At 40.0% G+C, this 17,415-nt stretch overlaps 1 protein-coding gene across 1 annotated transcript in view; it reads left to right on the top strand.

Moving 5' to 3' along the window:
- riok2 (RIO kinase 2 (yeast)) overlaps positions 1-2,090 on the top strand; it is a 31,961-nt gene extending 29,871 nt beyond the window's left edge. The window contains exons 9-10 of the mRNA XM_059969451.1: positions 906-996; positions 1,396-2,090. Coding sequence (XP_059825434.1) covers positions 906-996; positions 1,396-1,557 — 253 coding nt within the window. The 3' untranslated portion in view covers positions 1,558-2,090. The remainder of the gene's footprint in view (positions 1-905; positions 997-1,395) is intronic.
- Positions 2,091-17,415: the final 15,325 nt, after the last annotated feature.

Here is a 17,415-nt window from a genome sequence, read left to right as displayed (position 1 = left end):
AAGTCGTCTTGACTATCGTTGTCTTTTTGAAATGCCTTCTGCTACAATTTATTCACCACATCCTGGCTCCTCTTCAGATGCCTATATATAACTCCCATCAGGATGGTTTTATCTTTGTAGTTTATTAACTACCCACAAGAATTCTACATCTTCTCCTATGTAGACTCTCTGTCAAGAATTGATTTCATTTTTACCAGTAGAGCTACTGCTCCACTGCCTACTACCTGTCCTTGATAGATTATGTATCCTTGGGTATTAAGCTCCCAACTACAATCGTCTTTCAGCCATAACTCCCATGTCATACCTACCCATCCCTATCTGTGCTACACGATCATCTACCTTATTTAAGACATGTATCATGTATCTTGATGTGTAATGTGTTGTAAGATAGAATATTTTCTCCAAAATTCTCTATATCAAAGAGAAATCTAGCAATAATGATTAGTGTCAGTGTATCTTCATTTAATAAAAGATCTTGATGAGCTTTTTATTGGCAGAGAAAAGTAGAAGCACTGTTATATGAGGATATGTATGATGAGATGGTTACTAAAATTTTCAGGTTTTAAATAGTAAATTGTGATATGTAAGGATGTATACAAAACAGATTACCAACAAAGATTGTGGAACAAGAAACCTAAAGGGAATTACAGGAAGAAAAAGTGGCATTTACCAACATTAGATGTTCAAAAAGGAAATGTTGAGTATTGAAGCTAGGTAAACTAAAGTTCTTGTTTGACCCCATATTGCTTTTGGCAAGTCATTGGCAGCATGAGTGACTAGGAACACATACTGAGTACGTTGGGTTTTAAATTTATCAAAGATAGATTCCACATTTATGGATTGATGTCATGCAGTGCAGCTAACGTGTTCTTAGTTCCTGTGTTCATGATATTACCTTTTACTAGGGATGAATCGATGGACTCCTGTGGACACAGACAGAGAACCACCAGTGTGAGTTCTGCAGGCAGCTTGTTGAGTACTTCAACAATCCCACCAGTAAGTTTGTGTTCAGATTCACACTCTTGTATCTTTTATTTGTTTTACTTCAGTGGTAGTTAATGCAGTTTACTTCCTTGGACTTTGAAATGCAACCTGGTTGGAGATTAGCAGATAGTCTTCCCTGATGATTCCATTCTGTATTCAGTTTTAAACTGGCATAGATGCCAGCTACTGGCGCTGTTAGCAGATATTGCAAGAGCTTCTTGACAAAATTAGCTTACCATAAAAGAACTTTCAGTGATCCTATTGAAAGATAATTGCTAAAGGTCAGCAACTGTATTGTGGGATTAACTGTGACTGAACAAAAATAGTAGTGCAGAGCTTCTTAATATTATTTCTATATATGATTGCCACTTGTTTGCTTTGCAGTTATTGAGATTGTGTATGCTATTTTAGGATGTGATCAAACGAAAGGTTAAACAACAGCTCACCAAGCAGCAAAAGGCTGCAACAAGAAGACGTTTACAAAAAGGAGAAGCCAACATCTACACGAAGCAGCGGCGAGAAAACATGCAGACGATTAAATGGAGTGTTGATGCACAAGATTTCTGGGGTTAGAAGTGCTTTTAGAAATGTCATAATTCTATTTGGCTACATAAGTACAATGAAGATTAATTTGCACTGATACTCTATTTACATTTCTACACTTAATATTATACAGTACAGTGTGTTATAAAGTTATTCATTCAGTTTGGGACTTAAAGATCACATGAATTTGCTGGAGGAACAGGTCAGACAGAATTTGAATCTGCATACAAATCTGTACTACAAAACCCATGGAAATATCAAACTGGGGAGTCCTGGAAAAGTTCTTTTAAAAATAATACTTAAAATAATGTGTGGTATGATCTTTGAATTTTGTTTTGAATCTTACTTTCCTTAAGTCATTTGTTTTATATGTGAATTCTCAATGGAATGTCTATTTGATGAAAATTGTATCTCAATATTTTGATATACTGAATCAAGAAAATTGAAATAAATATTTAATTAGCTCACTGCTGTTTAAATTTGGCTAATAGAGATTACTGTTAATATGTGTATAATATTTGTAGCACTTTATAGTTTCAGTAATAAAATTGGGGAATACCAAGTGTTGAAGAATGAAGTGGTTATTTTCCCATTACCATAATTAAAAGGAATAATATGAAAATTATATAATTAGATGAAGTTTCTATTCTGTTGTAGGTGTAGCATCTATGCCCCCAGTTTACCCCCGTTCACCTAGGGTGAACTGCTGTCGCCCCACCAACAGTGCAATACTTTGGTGTAAATACAGTGTAATGCCCCCCAGTACCCACTTGCAACACAAATATCAGACAATACACCAAAGGCGAGTAAATAATAGCAACTTTATAGTTATTTCTTAGTTATGGGTTAGTGAAATAGATAACCTAAAGGCGCCAAATCAGTAAGTTTATCAGTTAGTGCACATAATATTTTAATATGTTGGAGCTCACGCCTCCGGTTCCATCCACAATGACCTTCCGAGCCTTCGGCCACCATCTGAATCGCCGATGTCCAGTATCCGCCGCCCTGGAACCGCTGTCCGCTCAGCTCCCACATACAAGATGGCATAACAATTTTCCATTGGTTAGTTCCCCCCTTATCTGCAGTTATAACCCAAACATTCCAGATACAGAAACCCATTATAGCATTAAGTAACATTACAGAGAAGCCATTTCATTATAACAATACAGAGAAGCCATATTGTTAGCCTGAACAGTTAACACCACAGTTAATGGTACTGAAAGTCCTACATAGGTAATTGGTCTTTTTTGGTAAGAGACACATACTTTTCCATCTCTTCCATAAACTTGTGTTTCCACACTGAAAATCCATTGCCTTGATAGGAGAATGTGGTTATTCATATATTTTGTGTTTATAGATCTATATTTGGTTTAAACAGAAATTCTGAAAATGTCAAGGAAGACTTTCTATTCTAATTAATCATTTGGAGCACATGGGATTGGGAATAATATATTGGTATAGATTGAGGATTAGTTTCGACCAAAACAGTAAGACTAAACAGGTCAGAGAGACTTTTAGTGCTACAAGAATTAGAGTAGTTTATTCTTTGTCATTACATTTGATCCCTTCATCCAAATACAAGTTTGCTGTTGACACAAAGCTAGTTGTCAGTGTGTTAATGAGATGTTTTAAGGTTTCAAGGGAATATACAGACTAAGTGAATTGGATGAGAACAGCATATGGAACATAATGTGGAAATTGAGGAAGAATCTCTATTGGTCTGGGGATAAAGAAGTAGAAATGCATATTTTTTAAAATGGTGGCATTATTGAAAGATGTTTATTCACATCATCCTAGGTGTCCTATACAAATCACTAAGCTAATGTACAGATTCAACAGTCATTAGTTTTTGTTGAAAGAGGATTGGATGAAGAATAAAGATGTCTTACTACAATTATACTGGCCCCCTGAATATTGTGCAAGGAAGATTGATTTACTAGCATGTGAACTTTCCTTTAAGGAGAGATTAAACAGACTGGGTCAGAACACACATTTAGAAGAATACAAAACTCTTCTGCAGCTGCACCAGATGGATGCAGAGATAATGTTTCCCTATGGCAGGGTTTCCAGTACTGCAGTTCACAGTCCTATAATAACATGTCAACCATTCGGGACTGAAATGGGAGAACGCTTCACTCAAGATCGTGCACCTTTGGAACTCTCTACCCAAGAGAATGGGGAGCCTTAGTCATTGTGTATATTCAAGGTAATTTTTTTGGATTCAAGAATATAGGCTTTCATGGAGCAAAGTAGTAATGGAGTTCAGTGATCAAAAATAACCGTACTGAATAGCAGATAGGAATACCTGAATGTCTTATTTATTCTGATCAGCATTTTCTAGTCATTTTTCATTAAATTCAACTAAACATTTCTCATTGTGGGTTGTTACTCAGTATATGATCTGCTTTCTACTCCAATGCACTAAAAGAAATGTTACGGGAATAATGTGGAAAATTGGACCAAGGTGTTCTGTAGCTGACCGCAACTCAATGCTCATAGCACAAGTAATCTTAGTAGAGTACTGCAGTTGGATCAAGATGTTTGTTTAACCTAAATTCAAGCAAGTTAGTAATGTAAGTAATAATGAGAACAGAGAGAAAATAAAATAGTGGAACTGAAATAATTGAACATTGCAGTCATTTGAAAGCAAAAGTTAATGTTTGACAAATTGCAAGTCGGCAGCATCTATGGGAAGAAAAAATGTTATACGTTAATGATCTATCACTGGAATTTGTTAGTTCTTATATAAATTGGATAATATGAATATCTTTCGTAGAATTCAGAGAGCTAAAGTCTAAAACATGTCAATCATAAAATGAGATGCTGTTTCTCGAGATCCCATTAGATCTAACTGCAGTAGTATAGGAGGCCAAATGCAGAAAAATCAGTGTGGGATGGGACAGAGAATTACAGTGACAAACAACTTATTTCTAACTTTTCCTAGTTCTAATGAAAGGTTATTGAAAGACCTTTCCACAGGTATTGCCTGACTTGCTGAGTACTTCCAGCAGCTCCTGTTTCTGTTTCAGATTTCCAGCATCTACAGTTTCAACTGTGTATGACTGCTTTTCAATTAAGGAGAGGATGTTTTAGTGAACATGCTGCAATTAAAGAACACATTTCCACAGATGTGGGCAAGAAATAATCCTATAAGCCCTCCCCAATTATTGTAGATACATCGCTTCTGGAGAAAGTGGCAACACGCCTGTAAAAACAGTACTTCACTTGATGTCAACTCAGCATGCAGAGGCCTGAACACTGGTCCCTCATTGGGACTGGGGAGAACTCCATTGACCTCAGAGCCGAGTATCCTGTTGGATAACAATCCAGTTTTAAACACCATAGATAGTTTCAATATGACGAGTGGGATTTGAAGCAAGGTCAGTCAAACAGGAATGCTGAGCATATTTTATGTGTTACGAAGGATGAACAACTCTGATGGGCAGAAGAGTACAGAGTTGCCCATGTCCCCCTCCCCTGGGAGAATTACAAACCGTTACTGTTGCCATGCTGCTAATGAGAGAGAAAGAGATGGAACAAAAACATACTGGGACTGGAACATTTGCTTCAGATAAGGAAGAGAGAACACGGAGAAAGAGACTTGTTCCACCATATTATGACTCCTGAAAGACTTATGGCTCTGGAGAGAGCTGTTTACTTGGTTCTATTCTGTTCATTAAAATTCCTCAGTGGACAGCCGGAGTGGGCTGGTTTGATGGGTTAAGCCATTCAAAACTGATTGACACCTGAGACCCCGTGAGTAGGGATAAAAGTGAGGTCTGGGGAGACACCCCTCCGACACACTAGGAGACACACTAGTGAGCACTGCTTAAGTGTTGGAACCCACGAGAAGGTGTGGAGGCAACAGAAACTGAACGAAGGATCGGTCAATTTTAACTCTCAGTGTTTATAGCGAGGCCGGTGGGGGCTTGTGTGTGTGTCCACCCTTGCCTGGGTGACGAGTCCACCATAGAAGAACGGTCTAGCTAAAGGACATACCTGAATGGCCACAACAACACATCGACGGATCAAGAAGGTAAAGGAAGGTTTGACTGACTGTCACTGCTCGTCCTCTCTCTCTCTCTCTCTCCAACAATTACAACAAAACCACCAACAACTACCTCAGCCTACATGAACTGAACTGAACTTTATAGTTTCCCATGATAATTCATTATCCCCTAGACAACGATAGAGCTTGTTTATTATTGATTATTATTATACCCACACTTTTAGGTTTAGTATTGCTAACATGTACTATCTGTATATTTGCATTGTTGATATTGATTTGTATATTTTACTAATAAACACTGTTTTGAAAATAGTACCAGACTCCAACGGATACTTCTATCTTTGCTGGTAAGACACCCAGATACGGGGTACGTAACATATGCTAAATAGTATGTAATAAATCTTAATAAGATTCTTCTCTTGCGGACAGTTGGTGGAAAAACAGATGACAAAAAATGTGCATGAAATACACTTGGGTTTATATGTCATGCTTTTGTAGGGGCCAAATCTGAAACTTACTGGAAACAGTTCATAATGTGACTACCACATCAATCTTCCCAGTTGCGCACCTAATCATTTCATTGGTTCCTTTTCTTCACCTTCCATTGCCATGCATTCTACTTAATCACATTAGGCAAAATGGATTATATGAGATTAATTATCTGGGTGAATCCATTGGCCAATGGCATCTAATCAAGCCAGGAAATTTTTACTTTAGTATTTCGTAGATGTTCTCCACAATAATCCTCATCATGGCATGTGTTTGAGGTGTATTTCTACTCCATTACTGTTTAGGAGTTAGCTCTAATGGCTATATGGAAGCCACTCTCCCTTCCCATTGCATGCCTCCAAATAACTGATGTGCTGTTGATTTATGTGTTTTCAATCAATGCACTTCTTGGTGCTGCACATAAATGACGTGCAATTTTTATAAGGGTATTGGTGGAGATTGAAACCTACCAGTGGTGTATCCTGGACTGGGATTGTGGTGTTGGTGTTCCAATGCAAACTAATCCATCAGTGAAATCAAGACTTTTCAGTGGAATTGGATCATTATGTTGACAGAGGTTGTCCTGATGTAGCTTCTAAGGGCTATTCACTTGTGGAAAGTAATGGGCAGTCATAAAGAATCTCAGCCTGAAATGTCAACTGTTTATTCCTTTCCACAGATGCTGCCGGATATCTTGTGTTTATGATGAAGTCAACTTAAAAGAACTGAGCTTTTTGTAGAGGTTCTCATTCCTATTTGCCTTTGATGTAAGAAACACAAACGCAAATGTGTTTTCCTGAGCTTTCCCTCCTTTTACATGTGTTTCTCTCAATAGCATTAGTTATTTGCCTTTCTATAATTAGTCATGAAAAACCCACAACATTTTGATCCATTCTGCCAACATTGTATCCCAAAATTCCACATTATATCTCAAAATCCAACATTATTAAAGAGCAATTTGGACAGCAAATCTGTGTCCAGAAAAATGTAGGTATAGGAAGCTAACAATGAAGCTGGTCTCCTCTTGAAGCTTGATGAGATATGCTATCTCACCAGAAATTCAATATGGAAATGCATGTAATAGATATTGAAAAGTATGAGGAAAATATCAACATTTTCTATTCCAATCTAAAACAAGAGATTCTGGAAATCCAGAGTAACACAAAATGCTGGAGAAACAGTTGGTCAGACAGCATATAAGGAGAGGAATGAACAGGATGTTTTGTGCTGAGACTAGAACAGAAGTGGGAAGAAGCCAGAACAAAAAGGTGAGGGTGTTGGAAGGAGTTCAGTCTGGCCAGTGATAGGTAAAGCTAAATGAGGGGAAGGTGGGAGAGTGGGATGAAGTGAGAAGCTGGGAGGTGATGAGTGGAAAAGGACTAAAGAAGAAGGAATCTGATAGGAGAGGAGAGTGAACCATGGAAGAAAGGGAAAAAAGAGCTACAGCAGAGGGAGTTGATTGGCAGGTGACGAGAAGAGAAGGGGTGAGAGGGTAGCCAGATTGGGGAATGGAAAAAGAGAGTAGGGGAGGGGACAAAAATTAGAGGAATAGATGTTCATGCCATCAGTTTGGAGGCTATCCAGGCAGAATCTGAGGTGTTGCTCCTTTAATCTGTGAATGGCCTCATCTTAGCAGTAGAGTTCCAATCTAACTCATTTTTAGCACCATAATTTCACCATGATGACTGCAAACAGGTTCTTCTGCACTAAACTTCATACTTAAAGTTTTTATTATTGTTGAAAATCTTTAAAATTCCATACTTTTAAATTATTTTGTCTCTCCACTTAAACCCCAATTTGTTTTGTCTTGATTTCTGCACATAACTAGCACCGTTAAGATCAATCAAGTCAAGTCACTTTCATTGTCATTTCAACCATAACTGCTGGTACAGTACATAGAAAAAATGAGACAATGTTTTTCAGGACCATGGTGTTACATGACACAGTACAAAAACTAGACTGAACTACGTAAAAAAAAACAACACAGAGAAAGCTACACTAGACTACAGACCTACACAGGGCTGTGTAAAGTGCACAAAAACAGTGCAAGCATTATAATAAATAATAAACAAGGCAATAGGGCAAAGTGTCAGTCCAGGCTCTGGATATTGAGCAGTCTGATAGCTTGGGGGAAGAAACTGTTACATAGTCTGGTTGTGAGAGCCCGAATGCTTGTATAAGGGGTATAATGCTTGTATAATAAAGATTGTATAAGGGGTGCATGGGGTCCTTCATAATGCTGTTTCCTTTGCGGATGCAGTGTGTAGTGTAAATGTCTGTGATGGTGTAAAGAGAGACCCCGATGATCTTCTCAGCTGACCCCTCTATCCACTGCAGGGTCTTGCAATCTGAGATGGTGCAATTCCTGAACCAGGCAGTGATGCAGCTTCTCAGGATGCTGTCAATGCTCCCTGTAGAATGTGATGAGGATGGGGGATGGGAGATGGATTTTCCTCAGCCTTCGTAGAAAGTAGAAGCGCTGCTGGGCTTTCTTCACTATGGAGCTGGTGAGATTCTCCGCCAGGTGAATACCAAGAAATTTGGTGCTTTTTACGATCTCTACCAAGGAACCATCGATGTTCAGTGGGGAGTGGTCCTGAAGTCAACAACCATCTCTTGTTTTATTCACATTAAGAGACAGGTTGTCAGCTCTGCAGCAGTCCGTTAGCCGCTGCACCTCCTCTCTGTAAGCTGACTTGTCATTCTTGCTGATGAGACCCACCACAGTCATGTCATCGGCGAACTTGATAATGTGGTTTGAGCTGTGTGTTGCAGCACAGTCGTGGGTCAGCAGAGTGAACAGCAGTGGACTGAGCACACAACCGTGGGGAGCCCCCGTGCTCAGTGTGATGGTGTTGGAGATGCTGCTCCCAATCCGGACTGACTGAGGTCTCCCAGTCAGGAAGTCTAGGATCCAGTTGAACAGGGAGGTGTTCAGGCCCAGTAGGCTCAGCTTTCCAATCAGTTCCTAAGGGATGATTGTGTTGAATGCTGAACTAAAGTCTATGAACAGCATCCGAACGTATGTGCCTTTTTTGTCCAGGTGGGTTAGGGCCAGGTGGAGGGTGATGGCAATGGCATCATCTGTTGAGTGGTTGGGGCGGTACGCAAACTGCAGAGGGTCCAGTGAGGGGGGCAGCAGGGTCTTGATGTGCCTCATGATGAGCCTCTCGAAACACTTCATTATGATGGATGTAAGTGCAACAGGACGGTAGTCATTTGGTCAGGACACTGAAGACTTCTTTGGCATGGGGGACGATGGTGGCGGCCTTGAAGCACATTGGAATGGTGGCGCTGCTCAGGGAGATGTTGAAGATGTCAGTGAGAACATCTGCTAGATGGTCTGCACATCCTCTGAGCACTCTACCAGGAATGTTGTCTGGTCCAGCAGCATTCCGTGGGTTGACCCTGCACAGGGTTCTTCTCACGCCGGCCACAGTGAGACACAGCCCCCGGTCATTTGTAGGAGGGGTGAACTTCCTCGCCACCACCTCATTTTCCGCCTCAAACCGGGCGTAAAAGTTCTTCAGTGCATCTGGGAGGGAGGCATCACCTGCACAGTCAGATGATGTTGATCCTGTAATTGGTGATGTCCTGGATGCCCTTCCACATGCACCGTGTGTCGCCACTGTCCTGGAAGTGCATGCTGGGCATGTGCACGCTTTGCCCCTCTGATGGCTCGGGACAGTTTGGCCCAATCTTGAAACCTTGATAGAATGTGCCACCCGTTTTGCATATGCCAGCAAAGTTCGATTCCTGTAATGAGCCATAGTTAACATCCTGCATTATGTTTCACTCAGTTTGTGTCCTACAAATATTTCCAGTTAATTGATATTTATAAAAACAGAAACAAGCTAAATATTTTAGCCAAGTCTTTAATTGCACATAAGAATCTTCATTACTAATTAAGTGATTATTGTGCAAATTTACAAACTACACATCTGTTTTTTAAGGAACTAACTCACTGTGACTGTTTTGAAAGTGAGCCAGTCTTATTTAATTTCCTAACTATTTGTCAAGTGTCACTGTTTCATGCACAATGCTATTTAGATTAAGGCTGTATGTATTTATTATTTATATACTCAACTTGTTTCTGATAAAGCAACACACACACACAAAATGCTGGTGGAACACAGCAGGCCAGGCAGCATCTATAGCGAGAAGCACTGTCGACATTTTGAGCTGAGACCCTTCGTCAGGACTAACTGAAAGGAAAGATAGTAAGAAATTTGAAAGTAGGAGGGGGTGGGGTGAAGCTGAGAGCCAGAAAGGTGATTGGCAAAAGGGATACAGAACTAGAAAAGGGAAAGGATCATGGGACGGGAGGCCTAGGGAGAAAGAAAGGGGGGAGGGGAGCACCAGATGAAGATGGAGAACAGGCAGATTGATGGGCAGAGAGAGAAAGAAAAAAAAGGAGGGGGGAAATAAAAAACAAAAAAAACTATATCAGGGATGGGGTAAGAAGGGGAGGAGGGGCATTAACGGAAGTTAGAGAAGTCAATGTTCATGCCATCAGGTTGGAGGCTACCCAGACGGTATATAAGGTGTTGTTCCTCCAACCTGAGTATGGCTTCATGAGGAGGCCATGGATAGACATATCAGAATGGGAATGGGACGTGGATTTAAAATGTGCGGCCACTGGGAGATCCTGCTTTCTCTGGTGGACAGAGCGTAGGTGTTCAGCGAAACGATCTTCCAGTCTGCGTCGGGTCTCACCAATATATAAAAGGCCACACCGGGAGCACCGGACGCAGTATACCACACCAGCCGACTCACAGGTGAAGTGTCACCTCACCTGGAAGGACTGTCTGGGCCCCTGAATGGTGGTGAGGGAGGAAGTGTAAGGGCAGGTGTAGCACTTGTTCCGCTTGCAAGGATAAGAGCCAGGAGGGAGATCGGTGGGAAGGGATCGGGGGAATGAATGGATAAGGGAGTTGCATAGGGAGTGATCCCTGCGGAAAGCAGAAAGAGTGGGGGAGGGAAAGATGTGCTTGGTAGTGGGATCCCGTTGGAGGTGGCAGAAGTTGCACAGAATAATACGTTGGATCCGAAGACTGATGGGGTGGTAGGTGAGGACAAGGGGGACCCTATCCCGAGTGGGGTGAGGGCAAATGTGCGGGAAATGGGAGAGAAGCGTTTGAGAGCAGAGTTGATGATGGAAGAAGGGAAGCCCCTTTGTTTAAAAAAGGAGCATTTCCTTCGTCCTGGAATGAAAAGCCTCATCCTGAGAGCAGATGCAGCAGAGACAAAGGAATTGTGAGAAGGGGATAGCATTTTTGCAAGAGACAGGGTGGGAAGGGGAAGAGTCCAGGAAGCTGTGAGAGTCTGTAGGCTTATAGTAGATGTCAGTAGATAGGCTGTCTCCAGAGATGACGACAGAAAGATCAGGAAAGGGGAGGGAGGTGTCAGAAATAGACCAGGTAAATGGCCTAATTCTGCTCATATGTCTTACGGTCTTCCAGTCTTATGGATTTTTCTCACAGAATATGGAACTTGCAATCAGCAAGTTGTTGTTCCCTCCAATTGTTTGCATGATTTGTGCTTTTCCCCCTTTCTCTTGCGCACTGAGAGTTGGCCTTTTATTTTTTTTCTTTGATTGGGTTCATTTGTGTTTCTTGCTTTGTGGCTGCCTGTAAGCAAACAAATCTCAAGGTTGTATAATTTATACATTCTTTGATAATAAATATTCTTTGAATCAGCCATTATCTACTTTAGGTGACCCTTGAGTTGAGAAGTTTGGGAGACCATTTTGAGTCGGTAGTTAAGAATCGATGACATGTAGACCAGAGCAAGTGAAGAAAGTATATTTTCTTCCTTTGAGGATCATAAATTGTTGAATTACTTGCCATAGTCAAACAACCACTTTTTTATTTTTATGACTGCAGTGTAACAATTGTTTTAAAATGCAGAAGCAATCAGAAAAATGAGAAAAACAGATAATCGTTAAAAGTGGGTTTCTTACCATACAATGATTTATTACTAATGTTTTACATATGTATGAAACAGATTGAAGGATAAAGAACAGATCGCTTATTTAAGGGAAAATGTAGAAACATGTTAGGAGTTTAGAAATAACAGATGCATTAAATTAATTCTTCATATCATTTTGTGGGAGTAAAGACAAGAAAATTCCGGTTCAATCAGAATTATTTAGGAATCTACAATAAATGCTGAGCCCAATAAAATATGTGTTGTAAAGACATTCCGATTATTGATGACTGACAGTGTATCTCAGTTCCAGAATATCTAGTGAATGAGTGAGGAAATTACCTCAGATTTTCAGAAGCTCAGTAAAAATTGTGGTTAGCCACAGGAATCGAAACACTTAAAATCCTTTACTTTGATGGGCTTTGCCCTCTTCTTCCATTTCCCATTCTGGTTCCCCTCTCTCATCCCTTCTCCTCACCTGCCCATCACCTCCTTTGGGTTCCCTTTCTTCCTTGGTTCTGTCCTATTAAATTCCTTCTTCAGCCTGTTACCTCTTATAACCATCACCTGCCAGCTTCTTACTTCTCCTGCCCCACCACTATCTTCCCCCTCACCTTGTTTCACCTATCACCTGCCAGCTTGTACTCCTTCCCCTAACACTCCCTCTCTCACACCTTCTTATTCAGGCTTCTGCACCCTTCCTTTCCTGTCCTGATGAAGGGACTTGGACCAAAATGTCAACAGTTGTTCTATTCTCTCCATTGATGTAACCTGACTTTCGAAGATTCCCCAACATTTTACTATCTGTATTAATAAAATGATGCCATTCAGTTTTTCAGGATGGGATTTGTCTGCAGAAAAGGTCATATAGATATGGGTAAACATCAAAAACTAAGCAAACAGGGTTTATGAAGATCAGTTCACATTTCTAATTTCACTGGAGGGCTATGCAAAACAGACAGCAGTACATTCAGACCAGAGGGATTTTCCTTTATGGGTCTGTAACAATACCTAGCTGGAGATCTGGGTGTTATGTAATTTGCTTAATTCTGTTTCTCTACCATAGTTGCTGCCAGATGCAGCCTGAGCATTTGCAACATTTTCTGATTTTAAGTGTACGACTGTAACTGACGAGTCCGTATGAACCCAGAAATGTAGAAGCAGTGGCCCAATCAGGAGCAGCATTCGACAGCCTCTTAAGCTTGGCCAACACCATCCTTTAATAGTTGTTGGATCCTGATACTCTTGTGACCCAAAGGTTCTTCCGAAGTCACGAATGTGGCATGAAACTAATCGCTTGCAATTTTATTAAATGTTACATGAACAAAGGGTGAACAAAGAAAGAGGAAAGGAGAAAACGAGGAGTCTTACTGGGGATAACAGCAAATTCCAGTGATAACCATGACCTATAAAATAGCCAGATTTAAGTGGTGTGACACCTGCTACTGAAAAATTTCTCGAAAAATTCAGAAGCAACTGTATTGTAAATACTGGAAAATTCACTGAACACGTATATGGGTTATGAGCAAGCACAGGAAAGTTAAACCACAAGAAAAATAACAACTATTTATCCCAATACAATATACTCAGTGCTTCACAGCTTGGTCTTTGTAGCACTTCAGCAGGAAAACAGCCAGGAGTCACTATGAACAAGTAACCTGTATGGTACCTTTGGTCCACACGGAGACTGGAGCTGTAAATTCAGAAGGTCTTTATTACAGATTTCTGATGGGGACACTTGGAAGATGTCCCGGGAGAATCTCTTGGTAGAATAAACCCAAATGCAGTTTCAATAGATACAATGACATATCTGACAGATTTCAGACAATGAAAAATCAGGCCTTGTGTCATGATTTGTTGTTTGCTACTTTGTACCAGGTACCGCCATCCATCAGTGCATGAGGACCTGGTGTTTCAAAGGTACAAATAGTTAGAGGGAGGTTAAATGAAAAAGAGGGCCTCGAGGAACCACAAAGATTTTTCTCTGGAGGTAAAAGTTGTGAGTGGAACACCAATTCATATCTGTTCTCAGAAAGTCTGCACAAGGGAATACAGCACTGAAGTCCCATAAGTGATATTTCATTCGGTAAACACAGAATAATAATTCTCTTACTGACAGATGGCTATGACTTAAAGTAAAATAAAATGTCTCTGTCTTCCAATTTTTATGGATATTTTTCCGAAGGACTGGACAATTTAATGTGGGATGATTTTTTTCCCCTATCTTTCATCTTTCACTTCTTTCACTTTCACTTCTTTCCTCCCCTGAATTGTTGAGTATATCCAGGAGTTTCTGTCTTTATTTCAGATTCTGCAATATCTTGAAATTGCACAATTGAAAATCTATCACAATTCTGGGTGAACATTCATGCTCTTGTTGTTGGATGTGGCTCAGACTTTCAAGTTAAAGATCAAAAAGTACAGAGTCAAGTAGTCACAAAAATAATTCATAGATTTCTTTAATCATCACATTATTCACAATGTAAAAATATGTCACGATAAATAAAATAGTACTGTACTCTCAAAGAGAAAGAACTTGTTCTGACGATGCAATGGAAATGCTTGATGTGATGGGCAGGCAGTGAACCATGGCCTTTACCCATGTAAATCTGAGCAAGTGTGGAACTTCAGGCCATGTGTATCCCAACTCGGAAGTACAGCATTTGCTGATGGATTCCAGCTGGAGAATGTGTCACTTGGCCCCGGGCAAACATGAAATTGCTGAGATTCTCTGGCATCTGGAAGTCTACTCATGGATTCTATGGGAATTTTAACTTTCAAAAAACTGGTGCAGGATCCTTGAAGATACCCATTCAAATAAGATCTCATAACTAGAAAGCCAAAGTACATAATTTTCTTTAACATTACTTAGAAATGTTTACAGGTAATTTAAAAAAATTTAAAACATTTAATGATTTTAAATTTTGTTCATTGTTCATTTCAATGCTCACAACATGTGTATGCTTCTGATTGTCAGAGATGTTCAAATGCATTCTAAAATCTTGACAAGTAACAAAAATAGGACTGTAATTATGTTATCTGTCAAAGGTGCTCTCACCAGTTTGGCAAGTGTGAATTTGTTGGGTGTTTTGTTCCGCTATTTTTTCACTTAATTTCGCAACAGCAGAGAGCTGTGAACACAGCTCAGCACATCACAGAAACCAACCTCCCCTCTGAGGATTCTGTCCTCACTAGGGGAGCCATCATAGTCAAAAAGTCTGTCCACCCCAGACATTCTCTCTTCTCCCCATCCCCATCGGTCAGAAGATATAAAAACTTGAAAGTACATACCACAAGGCTCAAGGATATCTTCTATCCTGCTGTTATAAGATTATTCAATGGTTCCCTGGTACCTTTCAATTTTATCTTTACCTCACAATGAAGGATTAACTTTATTCTCCATATATATTTACACGTATTAGGAATTTGTTGCGGTGTCAACCTACCTCATTTTATTCATTTAGAGATACAGTGTGTAACTGCCCTTCCAGCCTATCAAGCCGTGCTGCCCAGCAACCCACCTATTTAACACTGGCCCAATCATAAGACAATTTACAATGACCAATTAACATACTAACCAGTACGTCTTCAGACTGTGAGAGGAAACTGGAGCACCCAGAGGAAACCTTGAGTTTTCCTAGTGATCTTGCTCCTTATTATTTACCTGCACTACCTTTTCTCTGCAGCTGTTACACTATTCTGCATTGGTATTGTACTATCTCAATGCACTGTATAATGAATCGATTTGTTTGAACAAGCTTTTCACTGTACCTTGCTACATGCAGCAATGATAAAGTAATTCCAATTCCATAGTCATGGCTTCTTTTCAAAGCCATTAGTGTATGGCTAACAGAGTCGAAACCTACTGAGGTCAACTACTCTTAAGTTTCTAACACATTTCATTTAGCTGTCAGAAGGACTAAACAGGAATCATTAAAGAAATTTACATTTAAGATTTTGTTTGCTCTATAGCTTTACATTAGCTAAAATTGAAATTCACCCTCAATGTAAATGATAAAGTTGAAACATCTGTCAAGCTGACACATGGGTTCACCCGAATGGGAGTGAACACACCTGTGTCTGTACCAATGTCACACACATTTCATATATTTTAGGATGTCAGTTATGCTGGATTTCCTCAAGTCACAGCTGCTAAAACTATAGGTTCAACTATTCAGACTGTTAAGCTGAACTAAGTTTTGGAGCCTGAATGCAAATTACTGACATTGATACTGATAGAACACCAGATATTAGGGCCCAGGCTATTGAAGGTCATGATAGGAGAGAGGTGAGACTCTGGAGAGATCTGACATTTCAGAAGGAATGAAATTATTAAAACCTGGTTCAGGGTAGATTGAAGAATTACCAAGTAGATACACACCATACATAATGGGAGAGGAGTCCTCCACTCTTCATGACAGACATCTATCTATACTGCATTGCGTTTGCCTTTGCTGTCTGTAAGCTGTAGCAAATTATGATGGACCATCAGCAGAAAGATCGATCTCTACAGCAACTTGTCCCACTAGAGCTGGGATTCACAACCTGGGGTCCACAGACCCCCTTGCCTAATGGAATTACTCCTTGGCATAAGAAAGGTTGGGAACCCTTGCAATAGAACATAGAAATCTTCAGCACATTACAGGCCCTTCAGACCACAATGTTGTGCCGACCGTGTAACCTACTCCAGAAACTGCCTAGAATTTCCCTAGCGCATAGCCCTTTATTTTTCTAAGCTCCATGTACCTATCTAAAAGACCATATTGTATCCACTTCCACCACCATCACCGGCAATGCATTCCATGCACCCACCACCCACATAGTTATTACTTTTCAAACATCAGGCTCCTAAACATCATGGATAATTTCACTCAACTCAACAATGAACTGATTCCACAACCTATGGATTCACTTTCAAGGACTCCACAATTCATGCTATCAGTATTATTTATTTACTTATCTTTTTACTTGCAGTTTGTCTTCTTTTGCACATTGGTTGGTTGTCAGTCTTTGTGTGTAGTTTTTCATTGACTCTATTGTACTTCACTATTCTACTGTGAAAGTATGCAAGGAAATGTATCTCAATACAGTACTTGAGTGACAGATAGATTGATAATAAATTACTTCGAACGTTGACTGGAGGATAGGAAATGTTGTTCTGTTAGAGATAGTGATTGTTTTTGATTATATGAGGGAAATAGAAAAAAGAAGAAAAAGAAAAGAAATTATCCATCATTAAGGATCACACCCCACCCCCATCATCCAGGTCATGCCTTGTTCTCATTGCTACCATCAGGAAGGAGATACAGAAGCCTGAAGGCACAGACACAATGATTTTTCCTCTCTGCCATCTGATTTCTTAATGGACATTGAACCCATGAATACTGCCTTACTACTTGATTACTTATATTTTTGCACTGTTTAATTTATTATATATATTTACTGTAATTCACAGTTTTTTC

This window comes from Hypanus sabinus, chromosome 5, assembly GCF_030144855.1.
Source record: "Hypanus sabinus isolate sHypSab1 chromosome 5, sHypSab1.hap1, whole genome shotgun sequence".
Lineage (NCBI taxonomy): Eukaryota > Metazoa > Chordata > Chondrichthyes > Myliobatiformes > Dasyatidae > Hypanus > Hypanus sabinus.
Note: the sequence above shows the minus strand (reverse complement) of the source record. Positions and strands in the feature narration are given on the sequence as shown.